The sequence below is a fragment of the Gorilla gorilla genome, chromosome 3 (assembly GCF_029281585.2).
Source record: "Gorilla gorilla gorilla isolate KB3781 chromosome 3, NHGRI_mGorGor1-v2.1_pri, whole genome shotgun sequence".
Taxonomy (NCBI): domain Eukaryota; kingdom Metazoa; phylum Chordata; class Mammalia; order Primates; family Hominidae; genus Gorilla; species Gorilla gorilla.
Genome location: NC_073227.2, coordinates 15,034,287 through 15,052,856, shown reverse-complemented (window position 1 = coordinate 15,052,856; position 18,570 = coordinate 15,034,287). Strand labels below are relative to the sequence as shown.

At 53.0% G+C, this 18,570-nt stretch overlaps 1 protein-coding gene across 6 annotated transcripts in view; it reads right to left on the bottom strand.

Annotated features, from left to right (window-relative positions):
* The window catches only part of PPP2R2C (protein phosphatase 2 regulatory subunit Bgamma), a 243,033-nt gene that overhangs the window by 37,168 nt on the left and 187,295 nt on the right, over positions 1–18,570 (bottom strand). For all 6 annotated transcript variants that reach the window (XM_055385407.2, XM_031010196.3, XM_031010197.3 and 3 more), the window contains 2 exons: positions 17,152–17,264; positions 13,855–14,032 (listed from right to left, as the gene is read on the bottom strand). In XM_055385407.2, coding sequence (XP_055241382.1) covers positions 13,855–14,032; positions 17,152–17,264 — 291 coding nt within the window. The remainder of the gene's footprint in view (positions 1–13,854; positions 14,033–17,151; positions 17,265–18,570) is intronic.

Sequence of the window (18,570 nt, the reverse complement as noted above, 5' to 3'; positions counted from 1 at the left end):
GATATGAAGAGATACTTTTCAAAAGAAGACATTTATGCAGCCAACAGACACATGAAAAGATGCTATCATCACTGGTCATCAGAGAAATGCAAATCAAAACCACAATGAGATACCATCTCAAACCAGCTAGAATGGCGATCATTAAAACGTCAGGAAACAACAGGTGCTGGACAGGATGTGGAGAAATAGGAACGCTTTTACACTGTTGGTGGGACTATAAACTAGTTCAACCATTGTGGAAAACAGTGTGGTGATTCCTCAAGGATCTAGAACTAGAAATACCATTTGACCCAGCAATCCCATGACTGGGTATATACCCAAAGGATTATAAATCATGCTACTATAAAGACACACGCACACGTATGTTTATTGTGGCACTATTCACAATAGCAAAGACTTGGAACCAACCCAAATGTCCATCAATGATAGATTGGATTAAGAAAATGTGGCACATATACACCATTGAATACTATGCAGCCATAAAAAAGGATGAGTTCATGTCCTTTGTAGGGACGTGGATGAAGCTGGAAACCATCATTCTGAGCAAACTATTCCAAGGACAGAAAATCAAACTCCACATGTTCTCACTCATAGGTGGGAAGTGAACAATGAGAACACTTGGACACAGGGTGGGGAACATCACACACCAGGACCTGTCATGGAGTGGGGGAATGGAGGAGGGATAGCGTTAGGAGAAATACCTAATGTAAATGACGAGTTGATGGGTGCAGCACACCAACATGGCACATGTATACATATGTAACAAACCTGCACATTGTGCACATGTACCCTAGAACTTAAATAACAAAAAAAGCACTTGAAATGTAGCTAGTGCCAATGTTGAAATGATAATATTTCGGGTATATTTAGTTAAATAAATTTTATTATTAAGATTTTTATTACTAAAATAATTTTATCATTAAAATTTATTTCACCTGTTAAAAAAAAAAAAAAAGAAACTCCTTCATCTCCTGCTACCAGAGGCACAGCCTGCTCTCCTGGAGCCCAGCCATGCGAGCTCAGCCACACCAGCCCCACGTGAGGCTGGAAGAGGTGGCTGCACCTCCAGGAGCCATGGCAGCCAAGTTGCACCAGTCTGCCCCCCGGTCGTCCTCTCCTGTAAGGTGGGCACAGGAACCAAGGGCTGCTCGCTCCTCTACAGGGCAAATCTCTGCTGACTGGAAATATAGCCAGGTATGTGAAATGAAGAAGCATCACTGGTTGGTTCTGGCAAGGAGCTCAAGAGAGAAGCAAGTATGCAAAGCACTCCACAAACGTCAAAGCAGTGTGCAAATACTGGTTCACCTCATGATGGGCCCCAGTGGAGATCCCACAACAAGCTAATCTAAAAACCACAGCAAGTAATTGAACTTTGAGACATGGTAATAACCCCAGAGAGCCGTGCCTAGCACAGACCAGGCAAATAGTCCACCCCTGCAGGCAGGAACTGCCCATGTGCCAACCCCACCCAGGAGGAGAGGGAGGCCCAGGGTGGGCAGTGATTTGCCCAGGGCCACATGCAGAGCCCTGGCAGAGTAAGGACTGAAATCCTGGCTCCCTAACTTCCAGTCAGCGTTCCTCCCACTGTTCTGGAGTAAACGCATTTCCACACCATCTGCAGCTTTCCCCATGGGGTGGGCACCCCAAGGACCCTGATGCCAGGCTGGCTGGACTGGCTTGTGTCCTCAGCAAGGGGGATGCTGGGTGCAGAGCAGGGATCCATGAGAAAGAGGGCTGCAGCCTTGGGCTCCACCGATTTCACCAAGCACAGCGAGGCTCATCCAGATGTCTCGGCAGGAGCCTGCTCTCAGGATGGAGGAAGCTGTCGCCATGGCAACCAAGCAGCCACCGGAGTTAGGGATGGAGGCAGCCCTGCCAAGAGCCACAAAAGGACTCACGCATGAGCTCACCAGGGACGCTGGATGTGGAGGTGCCCTAGAAGGCCTCCCACACATGGAGTTCATCTTGAAAAACTGCTTTTTCAGCAAATCTCCAAAAGATGACCTGACTACAAACATGAGCTGCAAGCACTCAGACCAAGGCATGTCAGATCCTACAGGAGGATTCCTGGCTGCCATAGCAAAATGCTACAGACCGAGTGGCTTAAACAGTATGTGTTTCTCATAGCTATGGAGGCCCGAAGTCCAATAACATGGTGTTAGCAGGGCTGGCTCCTTCTGAGGCCCGTCTCCTCGGCTTGAAGGTGACTGCCTTCTCCTTGTGTCCTCACATTCTCATTCCTGCATCTTAACATCTCTCTGTGGGTTCTAATCACCTCTTTTTAAAAGAACACCAGTCAGATTGGATTAGGGTCCACCCTGCCAGCCTTATTTTAACTTAATCACCCCTTTAAGGCCCTGTCTCCAAATATAGTCTCATTCTGAGGTTCTGGGAGTTAGGGTTTCAACATATGAATGGGGATGGGGGAGACACAATCTAGCCTGTAACAGCCTCCTTTCCTTCTCCACTCAGAACACCTTAATGATTATGCAATTCCTCTCAGGGAGCAGAACCCAGCTTGCTGGAACCATAGGAAAGGTGCTGTTCTATTTCACCGCTCACTGCACAAGCCACTGAGCCCTGCACGCTGTCTGTGTGGTGAGCCCATCTTCACAGCTCTGCCAGCTCAGGTGATTCATAAGTGCTTAGAAAGGAACCAACCAAGCTATGAAAAAGGAAGAAAGTCCTGACTTCTGAATCACAAAACCCAGAGCTTGAAAGTCCAGCCCCACTGCCTAACATCTGTGTGATCTCTTGAAAACTCAGCCTTTCTGTGCTCTGCTTTTCTTATCTGTAAAATGGGTTGATAACTTCTGCTTTGCAGGGCTGTAATGAGGATTTCACCAGATGACATACGTCAAAAGACCCAACACATGGCTACAGTTAAATTGAAGTTAGTTAAATTAGAACTCCCAGAGTCTTTCTCCCCCTCTGGGAAAAAAGCATACAGCTAAGCAGGATGCAAAAGGTACAGTGCTTGTCACCCCCTGGGAGGACTAGGAGGGTCTGTGGTGAATGGCATGCCTTGGTTTCCAAGAACTGAGAGGGGGAATCCAAGGTTGGACAGAGCTGGGATGTGCACCCACGTAGCTGCACCCCCACAGCACTGAGAAGGAGCAGACCAGACCCCGCCCTGACTGCTGGGGCTCCCAGCCTGGCAGGGAAGCAGATTTAGCTCCACGATCGATCGATGTCCCAAGAGAGACACAGGTGCTCATGTCAGAGATTTATAACGAGGCCCTGAGATGGTGCAGAGTCAGGGAAGGGCCCTCCGAAGCCCATGGTGAGTAGGAGTTATCCCGGCAGAGCTAGCGGGTGGGAAAGTGTTTGGGGTGTGTGTGTGTTGGAGGGGTGAGGGGGTTGAAGAGGGGGAGTGCAAGGCTCAGAGGTGTGAGAGGCTGGGTGGCTGAGCATGAGGGAGGGAGGCAGAGAGGGTGAGAGCCAGGCTGGAGAGGATGCGGCGCCAGCGGAACTCAGAGGGAGCATAGGCTCTGTCCAAAAGGAGAGGAGTTCCAAGAGGGAGGGAGAGGCTCCAGGGTGATGGAGTGTGAGCTAGGAGGGTGGAGGGGTCCTGACATAAGGCTGGGAGTGGCAGGACCCATCCTGAAGAGGGAAGCAGGCCAAGGGTCTGGGGCTCAGGCCTGGGGTCAAGAGGATTTTAACAGGGAGCGAGTTCTAGAAATGCCAGAGAGGTCTGTCAAGAAGGGACAGGTGGCAGGCCAGGGTCACACACCTCTACCATGCCACCTGCAGGGCAAACGTGAGGACTGCCATACAGCTACTGACAGCCATGCTCATTGCAAAACAACCTCCAATCTATCCTGCAATTGGGCCTGTCTTTCCACAGGACCTAAAGCAAGAACCAAGAAATATGGCTCTCTCAACAAAGCTGGGCAGGCCATCAGAAGAACACTTGGCTCAGAGGGGCCTTGGGCAAGGGAGCCCACCTCTCAGTGCCCATCTCCACTTCTGCTGAGTTGGGACAGTGACAGCCCCCACCTGGCGAGTGGTCATGAGACTGAAATGCAACAGCGGCATCTTGCATTTGTTCACCCCAGCACCAGGCAGGCTGCAACTGGGGTTGTTACCATCATGACTGGGAGGCAGTGTAGCATGACAGTTAAGTGCATGGTTCTGCATCCAGACAGCTTAAATCTGAATCCCAGCCCTGGCACCCCCTTTCTCCTGCACCCCCTTTCCCCGTTTGACTTTGGGTAGATTACTGAAACTTATTGTGGCTTTGTTTCCTCATCTGTAAAAGGGGGATATTAATAACGCCTACCACATAGTGTTGTTGGGAGGATTCAACCAGTTAACATCGGCAGCGTGCTCAGAACACCGTGTGACACAGCAAGTAGTGACAGTGGGGTGGGAGGTGGAGATGCTGACCTCGACGCAATGGCTCACAACCGGGTCAGCACCATGGACAGCTCCATGGCACGCAGGAAGCCCTCAGTCATGGTGGAGGCTGACTGACCAACTGCCTGGCCTTGTGAAGGCCCCAGAGCAGTTGTGTGCTGGTAACTTGAACAATACCCTCTCTTCTGGGGAGGGGAGAGATTGATTTTGTAGTGTTTGTAGATATCTGTAGAAATACTACCACCAGGCCAGGTGCGGTGGCTAACGCCTGTAAACCCAGCACTTTGGGAGGTCGAGGCAGGTGTATCACGAGGTCAGGAGATCGAGACCACCCTGGCTAACACGGTGAAACCCCGTCTCTACTAAAAAATACAAAAAATTAGCCGGGCGTGGTGGCGGGCACCTGTAGCCCCAGCTACTCAGGAGGCTGAGGCAGGAGAATGGCGTGAACCTGGGAGGCAGAGATTGCAGTGAGCCGAGATTGCGCCACTGCACTCCAGCCTGGGCGACACAGCGAGTCTCCATCTCAAAAAAAAAAAAGAAAAGAAAAAGAAAGAAATACTACCACCATGGCCAAATTCAAGCTGCCAAAGAGATGCCCATGAACACGGATTTGGGAAGAGATGTGCACACCTGGCTGTTACAAGCTGTGTGTGACCTTGTGTCATGCTAGCAGCTGGCAAGACACAAGGTTGCACATAGCCAGATCAAGGGAGACCCAGCAAGGATAGCCCAACTGTCTAAATGAAAGCCAGTTTCAGGACACCAGTCCAGCCAAGAGAAGGGGAAACTGTTGTCCAGGAAGGTGAAGCAAACTGCCAGGGGACCACGTGGCAGGTCCAGGACAGAAGCCTCAGTGTCAATGCCTTTCCACCAAGGACTTTCTAAGGAGGCCGGGGTCCTCCCCACCTTATCCTAACACCCATCTCACTTTATTACACTAGTTCCATTATTTAAGCATCTACTCTGGACCAGGCATTATTCCAGGTAGAACAAACAAGGTCCCTGCTCTCATGAAGCTGCCAGTCCAGGAGGGAGAGGCGGGAAATGAACAGGGAACGAGGTAGAGGCCAAGCCTCAAGGGAAGGGGCTCGAGGGAGTCATGGAGGGGATGGACTAGTTCCGACAGACTGGTCAAGGAAGGCCTCTTTAAGAAGGTGTCCACTGAGTGGATGAGGGTGGAGAAACTTCACAGGTGGAGGGAACAGCCAGTGCAAAATGGCTCTGCTGCAGGAGATGGCTGGAAATATGGTGAAGAGTGGGGGGCCGGGAAGGCTGAGCCCAGGGAGCAAAGGGAGAGAGGAGGAAGTGGGCCAGGGAGGGGCCAGGGCCAGCTCCTCCTGCAGGGCCTTGGAGGCCAGAGAAAGGAGCGGAGTTACTTCCAGGTGGGAGAAGTTGCTGAAGGGTTCTCAGCAGGGAGTGACATGATCTTGTCGTTTTTTTTTTTCTCATGTTGTAGGAGAACAGACTGTAAGGAGACACCTGGGGAAACACAGTTAATGAAGCAACGATGCTGCAGCTCGGTGATTTGCCAGGCACTACCCTAAAGGCTTCCCAGATGTCCTCGTAGCACCCAGTCCTCAAGCAGCCGTATGGTGTCAGCAGGGGCTTTTCCTGGCTTTACAGGTGAGGAGCTGAGGTACAGAGAACCCAAGTGAGCTGACCGAGGCCGCAGAGTCCCTATGTCTTGGGGCCAAGGTCTGAGCCCTGGCAGTCTGGCTCCTAGACCTAAGAAGGAAGGCCAGTCAGGTCACCATCATGATCAGAGTGAGACAGTGGCCTAAACACATGCTGGGGGCAGACAGGCAGGTGGGCTCTGGGTGCATTTGGACGATGGGATCACAGGACTCATCGAGGCCTGAGCAAGAAGAAGAGTATCTTCTTGCTCACCTAGAAAGTTCACCTGGATAGCATCAGGATCCCCATTCCCTCAAAAAGTGCCTTTGTGCCAATTATGAAAAGACAGCTCTTCCTTGCAGAACTGAAAACAAAAAAGTCCCTTCTTCCCAAGGTGCTTGGCTTGGATCATCACCTCCTTTGGGCAGCAGACAACCCGTATGTACTTGCAGGCCCTGGCAGAGACCCTGTCTGCTTCCCTAGCACCAAGTCCAATGCTCAACACAGAGAAGACTCTCGGCCAATGCTGCTGAATCAACCAATGAATGCACAGAACCGTGGGCAGGTAGTGGCAGAGCTGGAGTAAGAACCCAGGGGTCCAGACTCCTAGCCATCAGTGGTACGTATCTGACATGCTGTGAACAGAGCATTTCTGAGCAGGGCATCCCAGTTTCCTTCTCTGTAAATTAGCACCAAGGGCAGGAAGAAGAGGCGGCCTGTAAGTTACCCAACAGTGGGTCATGGGCTGGTGAGGGTTGCTTGTCTACACGGCATCAGGCCCCATACTCATCAGCCATTCCACCTTTACAGCTCCTGGTAAAGGAGACACACTCCCATGGGATAGAGGGGGTGCAGAAAGACTGAGTGACTGATCAGGGTCAGTGGCAGAGGCAGGGGTAGAGCCTGGGCTCAGGGTCCCTTGGCCCAGCAGAGTCTGCATGCAGAGGGACTGTGTCTGCTCCCTCCTTTGTTCTCTGCACAGAGGACAAGCTGAGTCTTCAGGCAGGCATGGGCTGATGAAGGTTCTGAGCCTCCTGCGGTGAATCGCTGCACCCCCCTCCAGCCCACCTGGCCGCACGGACCTGCTCTGTAAATGGGAATTAGAAATTCTCCAGGCCGAGGCTTGGTGTGATGCCAGTTCCCACCATGAGAAATCACTAAGGGAGAGAAAAATCAATCGAACCATCTTGTAAGTTCTCTGGGTGCTAAAAATAAAGCAGAGGTCCATCCGTTGAGACCTCCTGTGCAATTTGTTACCTTTAAGACGCATCAGACTCAAGAAAAATCACCCAGTGCTGTGTTAACAGTCTCAAAATGTTGGTATTAAAGGACGCGAGAGGTTGCTTAAACAGATGTTGAAACTGCACCGTGGAAAACGGAGTTTTAACCATCAGAGATGCAGGGATTTTATGAGAACCAACCTTAAATATTTGAAGGGCTGTTGTTTAAGACACAAAATAAACCGTCCTCTTGCTGGGCTCCAATTAGGCACGAGGCTCTTTATGTGAAAGATATCTTTATTCCTTACAAATATCCTTATAAAAGGGAATTTTCTGATTTTATATTCAGGGAAGCTGATGGCCCAGCAGGCTGAGCAATGGGTCTCAGCCCAGGCCTGCCAGAGCCTAAAGCCCGGGCTCCTTCTCCTGCACTTTAGGGTCTGGGGTCTCTGATTCCCCAGGCACCCAGATCAAAAAGGAGGTGTCTGTATCCTAAGACTACATGGAAATGGTGAACTTCCAGCCCACTCCACCTACAACCGTTCATAAGTACCTCCTATCGCCAGGTCCTATGTGGAGCAGGGGATGCAGAGAGGCCTCACCCTGGGTTCCTAATCTCAGGGCTTCCACCATAAAATGGAGGAGACTGTCACAGTAACAAAACACTCAGTGTGACCGGGGGCAGCCAAGGAGCCGCAGGCTTAGAGGGGCTCTGACCAGCCTGGGAGGGGTGTGGCAGGGACAGGTCAGAGGCTGTCCCAGATAATGGGCTGTGAGATGCTGCATCTGGGCAAACAGGAGTCAGCCAGGCCGAAGAGGCAGATGGCATGGTCAGGAGAAGGGATGGCGGATGGCAGTGCTCCACCCCACCCTGCCCCATGCCAGGGACCCAGCAGCTGAAGGAGTGAGCCAGTATGACCCGAGAGGTGGGCAGGGGCTGGTCACCAAAGGCACAGGGCACTGTAGAGGGGCTCAGGCTTTCTCCAGAAGCCAGAGGGGAACCCGTGAGAGTTTTAAGGGGGGCTGACATGGTCAGACCAGAGGTTCCGATGAGCCAATTTCACAGCTGTGCAGAAGGCTCTGGGCAGGGCAGGGCGGGATTCCGGCAAGTGTCTGGGGACAGTAGAGAGGGCTGGGCACCTCTTTCCATTCTGAGGGTGAGGGAGAGGGAGGAGGCTGGGAGGGCTCCTCTTGCTTGAGCCTTGGTGACTACACTGAGACAGGTCACAGAGCCTCAGTATCACCAGTCTCCCTCCCTCCATCTGAGAGCCAATGACGGCATTCCAGCAGAAATGTCCTCTGAGTCACCTTTCTCATTGTCCAATAGTCAAAGCAATGCCCTCTTTTTCTCCTTTACTAAGAAACATTTTCCTTTCTCTTGATATGGTTACTAAAAGTCAATTTTGTGGAGACGGGAAGTGTTAGTGATTGGACTTAGGAGATGCGACACGGTGGAAAACCTCCAGTGGGCACGGAGGACTGAACGGCGTCATCGGGCCGAGTGAGGACCCCAGAGAGCAAAGGTCAAAAGGACGCAAACCCCAAGTCCAGCCCAGGCCTTCCCCTGGCTCTGCGCGGACGCAGGCCTCCTGACCCTGGGTTTTTCTTGTCAGGACTCATCAGAACTCTCACCCTCTGACAGCCAGAATCCACCCCACTGAGACTTGCTTAGAAGGTATCTCAAACATTCAGAGCAATTCCCAGCTCCGCATGGGGTCTCAGCTGCCTTTCTGGCCTCTTCCCATGTCAGAAATGAAACGCCTCCTCTCATTACTCGGCTGCTATCAGTCCCCATCGCGGCACCTGCAGCCCACAGTCCTCACACTTTCTCTGCCAAGTAAGGCTTCCCTCTGTGGTGTGAGCCCTGGATCTGTGTCTTGTCACTGCAGCAGCACCCCATGGGGAGCCAAGCGGCAACAGGCCATGGGGAGCACCAGGTGCACTGAGGCTCCCCAATGAATAGATCCAATCGGGGAGGTTTCCATGGCCACCATGTGCCCCTGGAGACTCCACTCAACTCCTGCCAAATGCCTAAGTTGCCCTGTCAGCACTGCCTCAAGCCCAGCTCAGAATCTTGTTCACGCTATAGACACACACTCCTCTCTCACTAAGGCCAGGGTGCTTTATATTTTGATGAATTAATAATCATTTTCACAGAATGGGAAGTTACACAGAGATCTGACACTGAGTTACATGGCAGGGTGTGCAGCCAGGGATGTTCCCAGGATCCACAAGGGCCCCCGATCTGCTGACACTCCTCCCTTGTCACTGTCCCTCACCTGGCTCAGATTCTTTGGTCAATAATCATTATTTTCACTCTCTTGCACACACCATCAGCTCCATGTCTACATCCTCACTTGGCAAAAACCACACCCCGGCTTACCCTCCACCGACCTGAGGCCTGCAGCCAGCAGCAGGCGTGGCTGGAGAGAAATGTACACGGCTGCGCTGGCTGGGCCACCAACTCCCTGTAGCACCCACGGACCACCTGCTCCAATGCCGGGTATTTTACCAATGGTTTATCATGTGTCCACTCCTGGAAATAGAATCTTTATCTAGTTCCAGCATCACCCAAGAGGGCTGGCACACAGTAGGTGCTTAATAAATACCTGCTGGTAAATGGTGTGCTCTGCAACATGCGGACAGGGCACAATCTGTGTGTTCGGGACGGGACAGGAGGCAAGGCTCATGGTAACGGCCAGGGAGGACTTCGCAGTCCTGGGATGAACCAACCCCCTTTTCTTATTCACAGCCAACTTGTTTGAATGTCCTGTGGCCACCCCGATCCAAAATTGGTTACGATACAATCCAAATCTATGACATCTCCATCCTTACAATCTCATTCCTCCACCGCCTCCCACCCGTGGCCACGCTCTGGCCCTGCCTCTCACTCTCTCTCCCCGGGTCTCCTTGCTGGTTCCCAAGCCGCCAGCCTTGTCTGCTGGAATCCAATCCACCCACGACACACACCCACGACACACACACCTCCAAAGCTGGCTAGTGACACGCCCCTGTTTACGGTACATCAATAGCTTGATAGCTTCCCATTCCCTGGAAGCAGGCAGGTGGGAAGTCGGCATAGCCTCCAGTAATGTAATATAGATGCAGACACGGAGACAGGATTCAACCCTTCTGATGAATGAAGGGGGATGTCTCTGTTTTGCACTCTCCCCCTTAACATTGAAGCACATGTTTACCTCCATCTTTTCAGAGAGAACCAGCTTCAGGGTCTAAGGGCAACCTGGAGAGAGGCTGCAGCGTCCTTGTTCAGTAGCCACTGGCCACATGTGGCTATTTCGTTTGAAGTATGATTAACTGGAACTAAATCAAATTAACGATGTCGCTCCTCAGTCACCAAGCCACGTTTTAGGCACTCAGCAGGCACATGGGGCTGGTGGCTGCCGCCCCATGAGTGCAGACAGAGCAGTCTATTATCACAGAAAGTTCCAACAGACAGGGCTGAGGCTGTATTTTATTCCCACCGTTTTGTGTGCACAGCCGTTATGGTTGAGGCTACCTCCTATTTATGGTATGTGATACTTTAACTTATGATGGTGAAATTCAATTCCCTTTCAAAAGAAAATTACTTCGGCAAAAATAAAGCAACTTGACTTAAAGAAAACAATTTTTTTTTAAATGGGAAAAGTAAAGGGAAGCACATGTGGCATGTGGAGGCAGGCACAGCTGTGGGGGATTTTGTGAATGACCGGCATTCGGGGCCCCTACCCCAGGAGAAAGCCCCCTGCCTGCACCATCCGCAGTGCCACAGCTCCGGCACCTTCTGCCTCCTCATGCATCTGCCTCCTGCACACCCATGCCCTCAGGCAGCCTCCTCGAGCCCAGGGAGCTTCCTACCCAAATTCCTTCTCTGGCCTCCTTGGCGGCCCCCACGGCAGCTTGTCCAGACCCTGGGCTACAGCAAGGATGACTCCCTCACTTCCACTGCCATGGCGGGGCTGTGTCCCCCAACAGCCCCTGAGCCCTCCAGGGAAGGGTTGAGTTTCTCCCATTCAACCCCATGTCCCCAGGGCTCAGCGTGGGCCTGGGAGTAGAAAGGCGTGGGGAATGAATGGTTGAATAAATGAAATGAAGCAGCATTCCTTCCATACTCTAGGGCTTTATGGTTCTTTAGAAAGGGCTTCGGCATCCATAGTGTCACGGAATCCTCACAGCAGCCCAGACAGGAAAACCGAGCAGCAATTACCATCCCCACCCAAGTCCGGCAGGAAGGAGGCGGAGGCTCGAGAAGGGTGGCTGCCACTGTCCCAGGGCTGCAGGGGGCAGGCCGAGGCCAGGGCAAAAGCCCTGGACCAGGCATGGAGGCCCGAGCATGAGCTCTGGCTCTGCCCCTGCCAACTGGGGACTCTGGGCCAGTCCCTCATCTCCCCCAGCCTCCGTTTCCTCATCTGTGAAATGGGGTGATCATCAAATTACCACTGTCTCTGAGCACCAAGTGAGACAATGAACGGCAGGCTGATTTGTAAACTGTACGGTACGGTCCAGGCCGCTCAGTGAGCCCCACACCCTCCCCATTTGCAGACCTGGAGCTCCTGCTAGGAGACCGCCCCTCCCCCACATCCAGGGCTTGGGGGCGGAGCTGACTCCTCCAGCACCAGGGAGAGGTACAGGAGTCCGGCCTGGCCAATCACAACAAGGCATTCACCCCCAATTAGAGCCCACAAGATGCCATTTAGGGTCCTAGTGGGACAGTTCAGAGAGAACTGGTCTTGTTTCTCCTGGACTTTATTCTGGGAGGGTGGGGCCCCAACTACTGGCACCTGAGATTGAAGCACAGAAGACAGCAGAGGCAATCAGCCCAGAGAGCCATCACCCATGCTGCTCCAGCCCCTGAAGCCACCTGGCCCGCAGCTCTCTTACAGTTATCCACATCAAACATGCTCGTGCAGCAGAAAGAGTGTAACCAACTGCTGCTATGAGCACTGTGGACTGGTGGGGCCCGATGGCCTTTCAGCTTCAATGGAGGGTCAGGCAGATGTCCAGCCCAGCCCTCTATGTCCAGAGAAATCTGAGCTTCAAGCCTTCAAAGCAGCTCAGGTCCCAATCCTTCCTGGAACCTTCCTGGCTGGCCCAATCCAGCCTCCCAGCTCTGGGCACTCCATGCCTTTGGGACAAGAGAAGGGAGAGAGATGCTGATGCTTCCTGATACCCACCAAGTGCTGATTTAGGGTTCGGCACATCACACACAGGGGCTCACTGACGGCACCCCACAGCTCTATGAGGAGGCATGATTGAAAAGACGGAGGCTCAGAGAGGGAGGTGAGTGTACTCACCCAGGGTCACAAAACTTGAAGGTGGCAGTCAGACCCAAACAGACTTTCTGCCTCCGAAGCCCACACATGTGCCCCGCACCCTCTGGCTGGCTCAGGGGACATCCGACGCTTTGCTCTGTTCCCTTCCTGCTGTTTTCCAAGGGTCTCCCCACCCAGGGGTCTCTGGCTGTGCCTGGCTCTCAGCCCACAAAAGCCATTTGTTACTCTCTTTCACCCTTCCTGGAATGCTCCCTGCCTCCCCTGCTCCCCACAGGTATCCCGGCTTCTACTGCTCCGAGGGACACAGCCCACTCCTGACCACTGCTGGGCGCCCAGGCTGCCTGGAGTCGGGAGGCCATCCAGTTGCATGGAGGCTCTCAGGAGGGTCTTCCCACTCCTTCCAAGCCATACCTGGGTGGCATCCTCCACAAAGGGCAGTGTGGTATGAAGGTTAGAAGCGGGGAGTCTGGGGCCTGAGGGCCTGGGTTTCAGGCCCAGCTTTGACACTTGCTGGCTGTGAGCTTTGAGCAAGTTAACTTGAGTGCTCTGTGACTCAGTTTCCTCATCTGTAAAGGAGACTTATAATAGTACCTACCTCATAGGATTGTTGTGAAGATGAAATGAGTTAAAATGAATGCTTGTTGATGTTAGTCACAGAGCCTGGCACACAGAGTCTCACTGTGTGTTATTATAATTATCATCATCATTGGTTGTATGCAGAATAGTGACATCACAGCAACCTGCCTGCCCGCCCACCAGCCCCCCGGCAGGCCAAGCCTCGCCCTGCCTGCAGGCTGGTGCTCATGTGATCACCAGCTCTCTTCCCAGCAGTCAGTGGGAATCGTCAATGCTGCTGCTTCCCCTAGCTTGCCCTGACACAGGAGAACACCGGGCAGGGGGCCCTCAGGACCCCAACCCAGCTGGGCATCTGACACCCTGCTTGTCACCCGAAGCCCTGGTTGGGGCCCCAGTGCTGGTCCTCCTATGGTTACACATCCTGCCTTGGGTCCCAGTGGGGAGGGCCCCGAGGGGCCTTCAGTGGACGCTGAGCAAGGCCAGCTGTCCCTCGTCCAGAGCAGCTGAACCCTGAACTCTGTCTCCTTCCTGGCCCCTTGTGAGGCCCTAGGATGAGGGGATCATGGCCACGCTGGAGGCGGCGATGGGTGCAATGCTCAGCAACCACGACTTTGCGGTTTTCAGAAACAGACGTGACATATGATTTTGTATCTGGGCCTCACACGCATACTAGGAGCCAGAGGTGCCTCACTGAAGAAGTTAAACAATGCAGCCACCCCCAAACCAGCTGGCTGCCAATCAAACCAAACCCGCCACCCACCGGAAGCTACTCTGCCCATGGGAGGCACTGGCCAGGCCACAGTGAAGGATACTGAAGCTCCTGTCGGTGATGGCCAGGTGCCAAAGGTTGATGCGCAGGTCATCCGCCGACATGTAGGTCTCGCAGTCACTGTTGACGGAGATGGAGTTGATGTGGTAGGTGTGGCCGTTGGCAAAGATCCTCCGAGGGCTCACCTCCACCATCAGATCCATGGGCTTCAGCACTGGCACCTGCAGAGGATGAGGAGGCAGGGAAGAGGTGAAGGCCAGGTGGTGGCATCAGGACATAGCATGCCGTGAGCACGTGATCCCAACCGGAGGCTGGAACACAGGGGTGGGCGTCCATCCTGATCCTCCGTGGTCTGAAATAGGCAGTGACAGATGGCAAATGCCCGCCGCCCACCAGCCCTGCAAGAGAGGCATGGATGCTTACCGCTGTGGGTCTGTGAATAAGTGGCTGAACCCTCCTATACCCCAATTTCCTCAACTCTAAAATGAAATGAAAAGATACTGTGGCAGAGCCAGCCAATTGTCTGCCAGGCCTCCTCACCTCCTCCTGCAACGCAGTGCTGTCACTGGGAAACAGCTGTCTACATGTGGACTACATTTCCCATCAGCCTTTGTGCCCAGACATGGCCACATGACTAGTTCTGACCAATGGGATGTGAGCAAAGTGATACCTGGCCCTGATGCAGCTAAGCAGCGGGAGCACCTTCCCCACCTGGAAGGTGAGGACCCAAGCCTTAGGGACTGAGACTCATGGGATGGGGATGGAAAGATCCTGCAGGAGAGCTGTGTCCCAACCAGCACATCCACATCGAACCTTCCCATAGTGAGAAATACATTTCCGTGCTCGGCCCTGGACTGCTGGTGTTGTTTTGTTACAGCGGTGGAGTTAGCCTGACTCATAGGAACTTTCATCTCGGACGGTTGGTGTGAGGAGTCCTTGCCATGGCATCAGACATTGAGCTTTCACAGCCCTGAAGGTCCCTTGCACAGCCCTGACCAACCCTGAGGCTGTTGACTGGTCCCATCAGCTTTCCCAGTGGACTAGGGATCAGCTACGGGAGCGAGGCGTCACCTCTTGTTTCTCTCTCCATCTCTCTAGTGCTCAGTCCAAGGCCTAGCAGAGGGACTCTCCAGTGAATGAGTGAATGTGTGAGTGAATGAATGAATGGGCTGTGTCCCTGAGCTCTCAGGGAACAGCTGAGATGGGAGGTGACAGCCTCGGTGCTGCAGTCGGAGTGACAAGCACTGAGCTCCTTTGGACCAGAGGCAGCTCTGCAGCCCACGTTAAATTTTCCCACACACCAGGGCACCCAGCCTGTGCGTGTGGGAGTGTGCATGGCTGAGAGTTCATGTATGAGTGTGTGCATATGAGTGTGCATGTGAGTGTGCATGCATGACTGAGTATACGTGTATGTGCATGCATGTGTGTGTGTGTGTGTGTGTGTGCACGCAGCACCGGTGTGAGTGACAGCCTGGCTCTGGGTGGTTCTTGCGTTGTTGCCTCTGTGTCTTTGCTTCTAGGTTGTGTGCCTGGGAGTTGGTGTTAGTGTGTCTGGACTCCTCCAAGGCATCCTCCCTGCATGTATTCCTGTGTCAGATATTTTAGCTATGCTGCTAACCTTCCCTTCCTTCGGGGTGCAGCCACTGCCCACCCTGGGGATCCCTGGACTCTCAGGAGAGAGAGGGAGTCCAGCTGCTCTGGAGAAGGGCAGAGCATCACTGGCCCAGCAAAGTCTTGGCATCTCAGTCCGCCTCCTGCTTCCTTCTGGCAACATTGCTTTCTGTTTTCTCCAGGCGGCCTTGGGACCCAGTTCATCCAGTGCTCCAGCCATTTGCTGCCATCCACCAAACCAGAGCTCAAAGCCAGTTTTTTTTAGTAAAGAGAAGAAGAGAGAAAGGAAACCTTCCCTGAAGGTTTGGGGGTTTCATGAGTAAAACATGCTGCCTCCACAGAAGCCACAGTCTAGTCAAGATGAGGGGTAAGGAAGATACAGACACTAAGGACAGACAGTGTCGGATCCAAAAGGCAAGAGGGGACACAGGAAAGATCACAACTGTCATCTAGCCTGTGCAGAAAGGCTTTACAGAGGTGAAGGCCAGTAGGGTTTTATGGGATGTATGGGAGTTCACCAAATTGACAAAGTAGAGAAAGGCCTCCTGGGGTGCCCACGGCCTCTCTGTGTTCCTCTGTCACCGCACTGAGCGCCAGTGTGATGGCGATTCCATGTCTGTTTCCTTGGGGGCTGGGGACACTTTGGGGATAGGTTCTGAGTTGAACCTTGCTCACCTCTAGGGCCCCAAGGGCTAGCCCGGGGCCTAGCGTGGAGCAGCTCCTCAGTAAACAGCTGCCTCCAGTGTGAACTGTGCAGGGTGGGTAGAATGCCGTGCAGGGTTGGCGTGGCGTGGGTGAAATCGGAAGCAAACAAGGTGAGAGGCAGGATGAGGACAGACCAGGGCACCCACGTTCTCAGTGACAGTAAAGTGTCTTGGGATGTGTGTGACTTACAGAGAAAAATCTCCAATGCTGGGAGGGACATAAACAGGATTTTTATGAAGGCCACTGGCTCTGCCCCAAACACCAGGGTGATCAAGATGTGATCGCTGTATCCTTCTCTCTAGATGAAACCCTCATAAACTTTCTTGGGACTAGGGGTGGGGCAGGGGGCACCAGCACCCTCATTACTCAACATCGAAGCTAATCGGCTGCCCACTTCCTCAGAATTTATTTGTGCAATTTGCCAGTCATTTAGGCAACGTATTTAAACATTTATTTCTCCTTCTCAGGAAGAGCACTGACTACTGCTTTATATTTATGGCGGCTCACTGGATGCTGGGCACGTGTGTGTCTGTTTCAGGGTATGTCTGTTTCAGGCCTTTGTAGATGCTGGAGGCCTCACACGGTCCAGGCTTCCTTCTGCCCTCAGTAAAGGACTCAGGAGCCACAAAGCTCTGCTGACCCATTCTCTTTCTGCCTCTGCCTACTCACTCAGCTGAGCAGTTTTAGGTGAGTTGCTGTCTCTCTCTGGGCCTCAGTTTCCCCCTTCTTATAACAAGGGATTATCTGCCTTGCTCTCCACCCTCAGCTATAGGTGAAAAGCACTTTATAGCCATACACCACCCCTGCATGCTCACAAGATGCCTAGAAGAAACGTGGTCATCTGTATGCTGCTGGTGAGGAAACTGAGGCAAGGGGCAGTGAGACGCCCGTGGCCGCCCAGCAGTCAGCAGCCCAACCAGGGTCTGCACCTGACTCTGGCTCAAATCTCAAAGGCTTTTCCAGCCCTAAAATCCTCAGGTGTAATAAAGAGGGGTGTGCCTGCTTCCCCCTCGCCGGAGCTCACCTGCAGTGACGTCACCGTGGACAGGTCCTTAAGTTTCCCCTCTTCATCCTTCAGGTTGTATCCTTCGGGCCTTTTATCTCGTTCGGTAATCTTCCATAATTTGATAGTTTTATCTTTAAAAACAGAACAAAATAAAGCGAGTCACATAATTAAGCAGCCGGATGGAACAGAAGATGCACTTTAGAAGGTGAAATCATGAGGCACCTCCTGGGGAAGGAGGGGGTCCTGCTAACAGACGGCTTTGGACCAGAACTGCAGCTCTGTCTCGAGGCCTCCAGCCTTCGGCCTCCCTGCAGATTTCGGACTGGCCAGCCTCCGCAGTCACGTGAGCCACTTCCTTAAAATAAATCCCCCTTTCTCTTTCTCACTCTCATACCCTACTGATTCTTTTTCTCTGGAGAACCCTGACTACTACAGGAGTCAAAACAAATAGCACCATGTCGATGAGAAGGAACTGGGAAGAGAACTGAGAACTGGGGTCAGCAGAGCATCTGAAAGGTACCCAAGGCCCTGCCATTAGGAAAGAGTGAAGCCAGGATTCAAACCCAGGTGGGAACCTTTGAGGGGAGCGGAGTGTAGGGAGTGCTGAAAGATGACCTTTTCTCCAGAGAGGCAGGAAGAAAGTGACATGTCTTTTTTTTTTTTTTCTTTTGAGACAGGGTCTCACTCACATCACCCAGGCTGGAGTGCAGTGGCATCATCTCAGCTCCCTACAGCCTTGACTTTACCAGTCTCAGATGATCCTTCAATCTCAGCCTCCTGAGTAGCTGGGACTACAGGCTCTCACCACCACACCTGGCTAATATTTTATTTTTTTGTAGAGATAGAGTCTCACCACATTGCCCAGGCTGGTCTCAAACTTCTGGGCTCAAGTAATCCATCCATCTCAGCCTCCCAAAGTGCTGAGATTACAGGCATGAGCCACCACATGTGGCTGACACGTCCTTCTTAAATATTTTTAAAAGGAGCAGGTGCATGGGGACAGGATGAGGCTCCTGTCCCCCAGGGCCTGCCCTTCGGGAGGCTCTCTCATGCTCTGCTGGCTCAGGTGACAGATTTGCTGGGCAGGGCCCCTTAGGGGACACAGATCCTGCCTTTGAGGTGCATGGCAGGAGAACACCATCAGAACAGCAGGTGCCCAGAGAGGGGGTGAACCGGAGTTAAGAGGAGCCAAGGTGTCACAGGAGGGATGCCTGGCTCAGTGGAGAGGTCAGAAAAGGCGGGCACCCAGCAAGGCTTATGGGATGAGGAGGGAGTTGGCCAGGTACAGGGCGAGGATAGCCTTCAGGCACAGGCGGGCTGGCAGCAGCTGAGCCTAGCCATGTTCGGGAGAGTCTTGGAGGCCCCGCTGAGGAGCGTGGACGTCCTCGGGGAAGGCGTGGGGACAGCACCTCAAAGCCTGGCTGGTGCTTGTGCAGC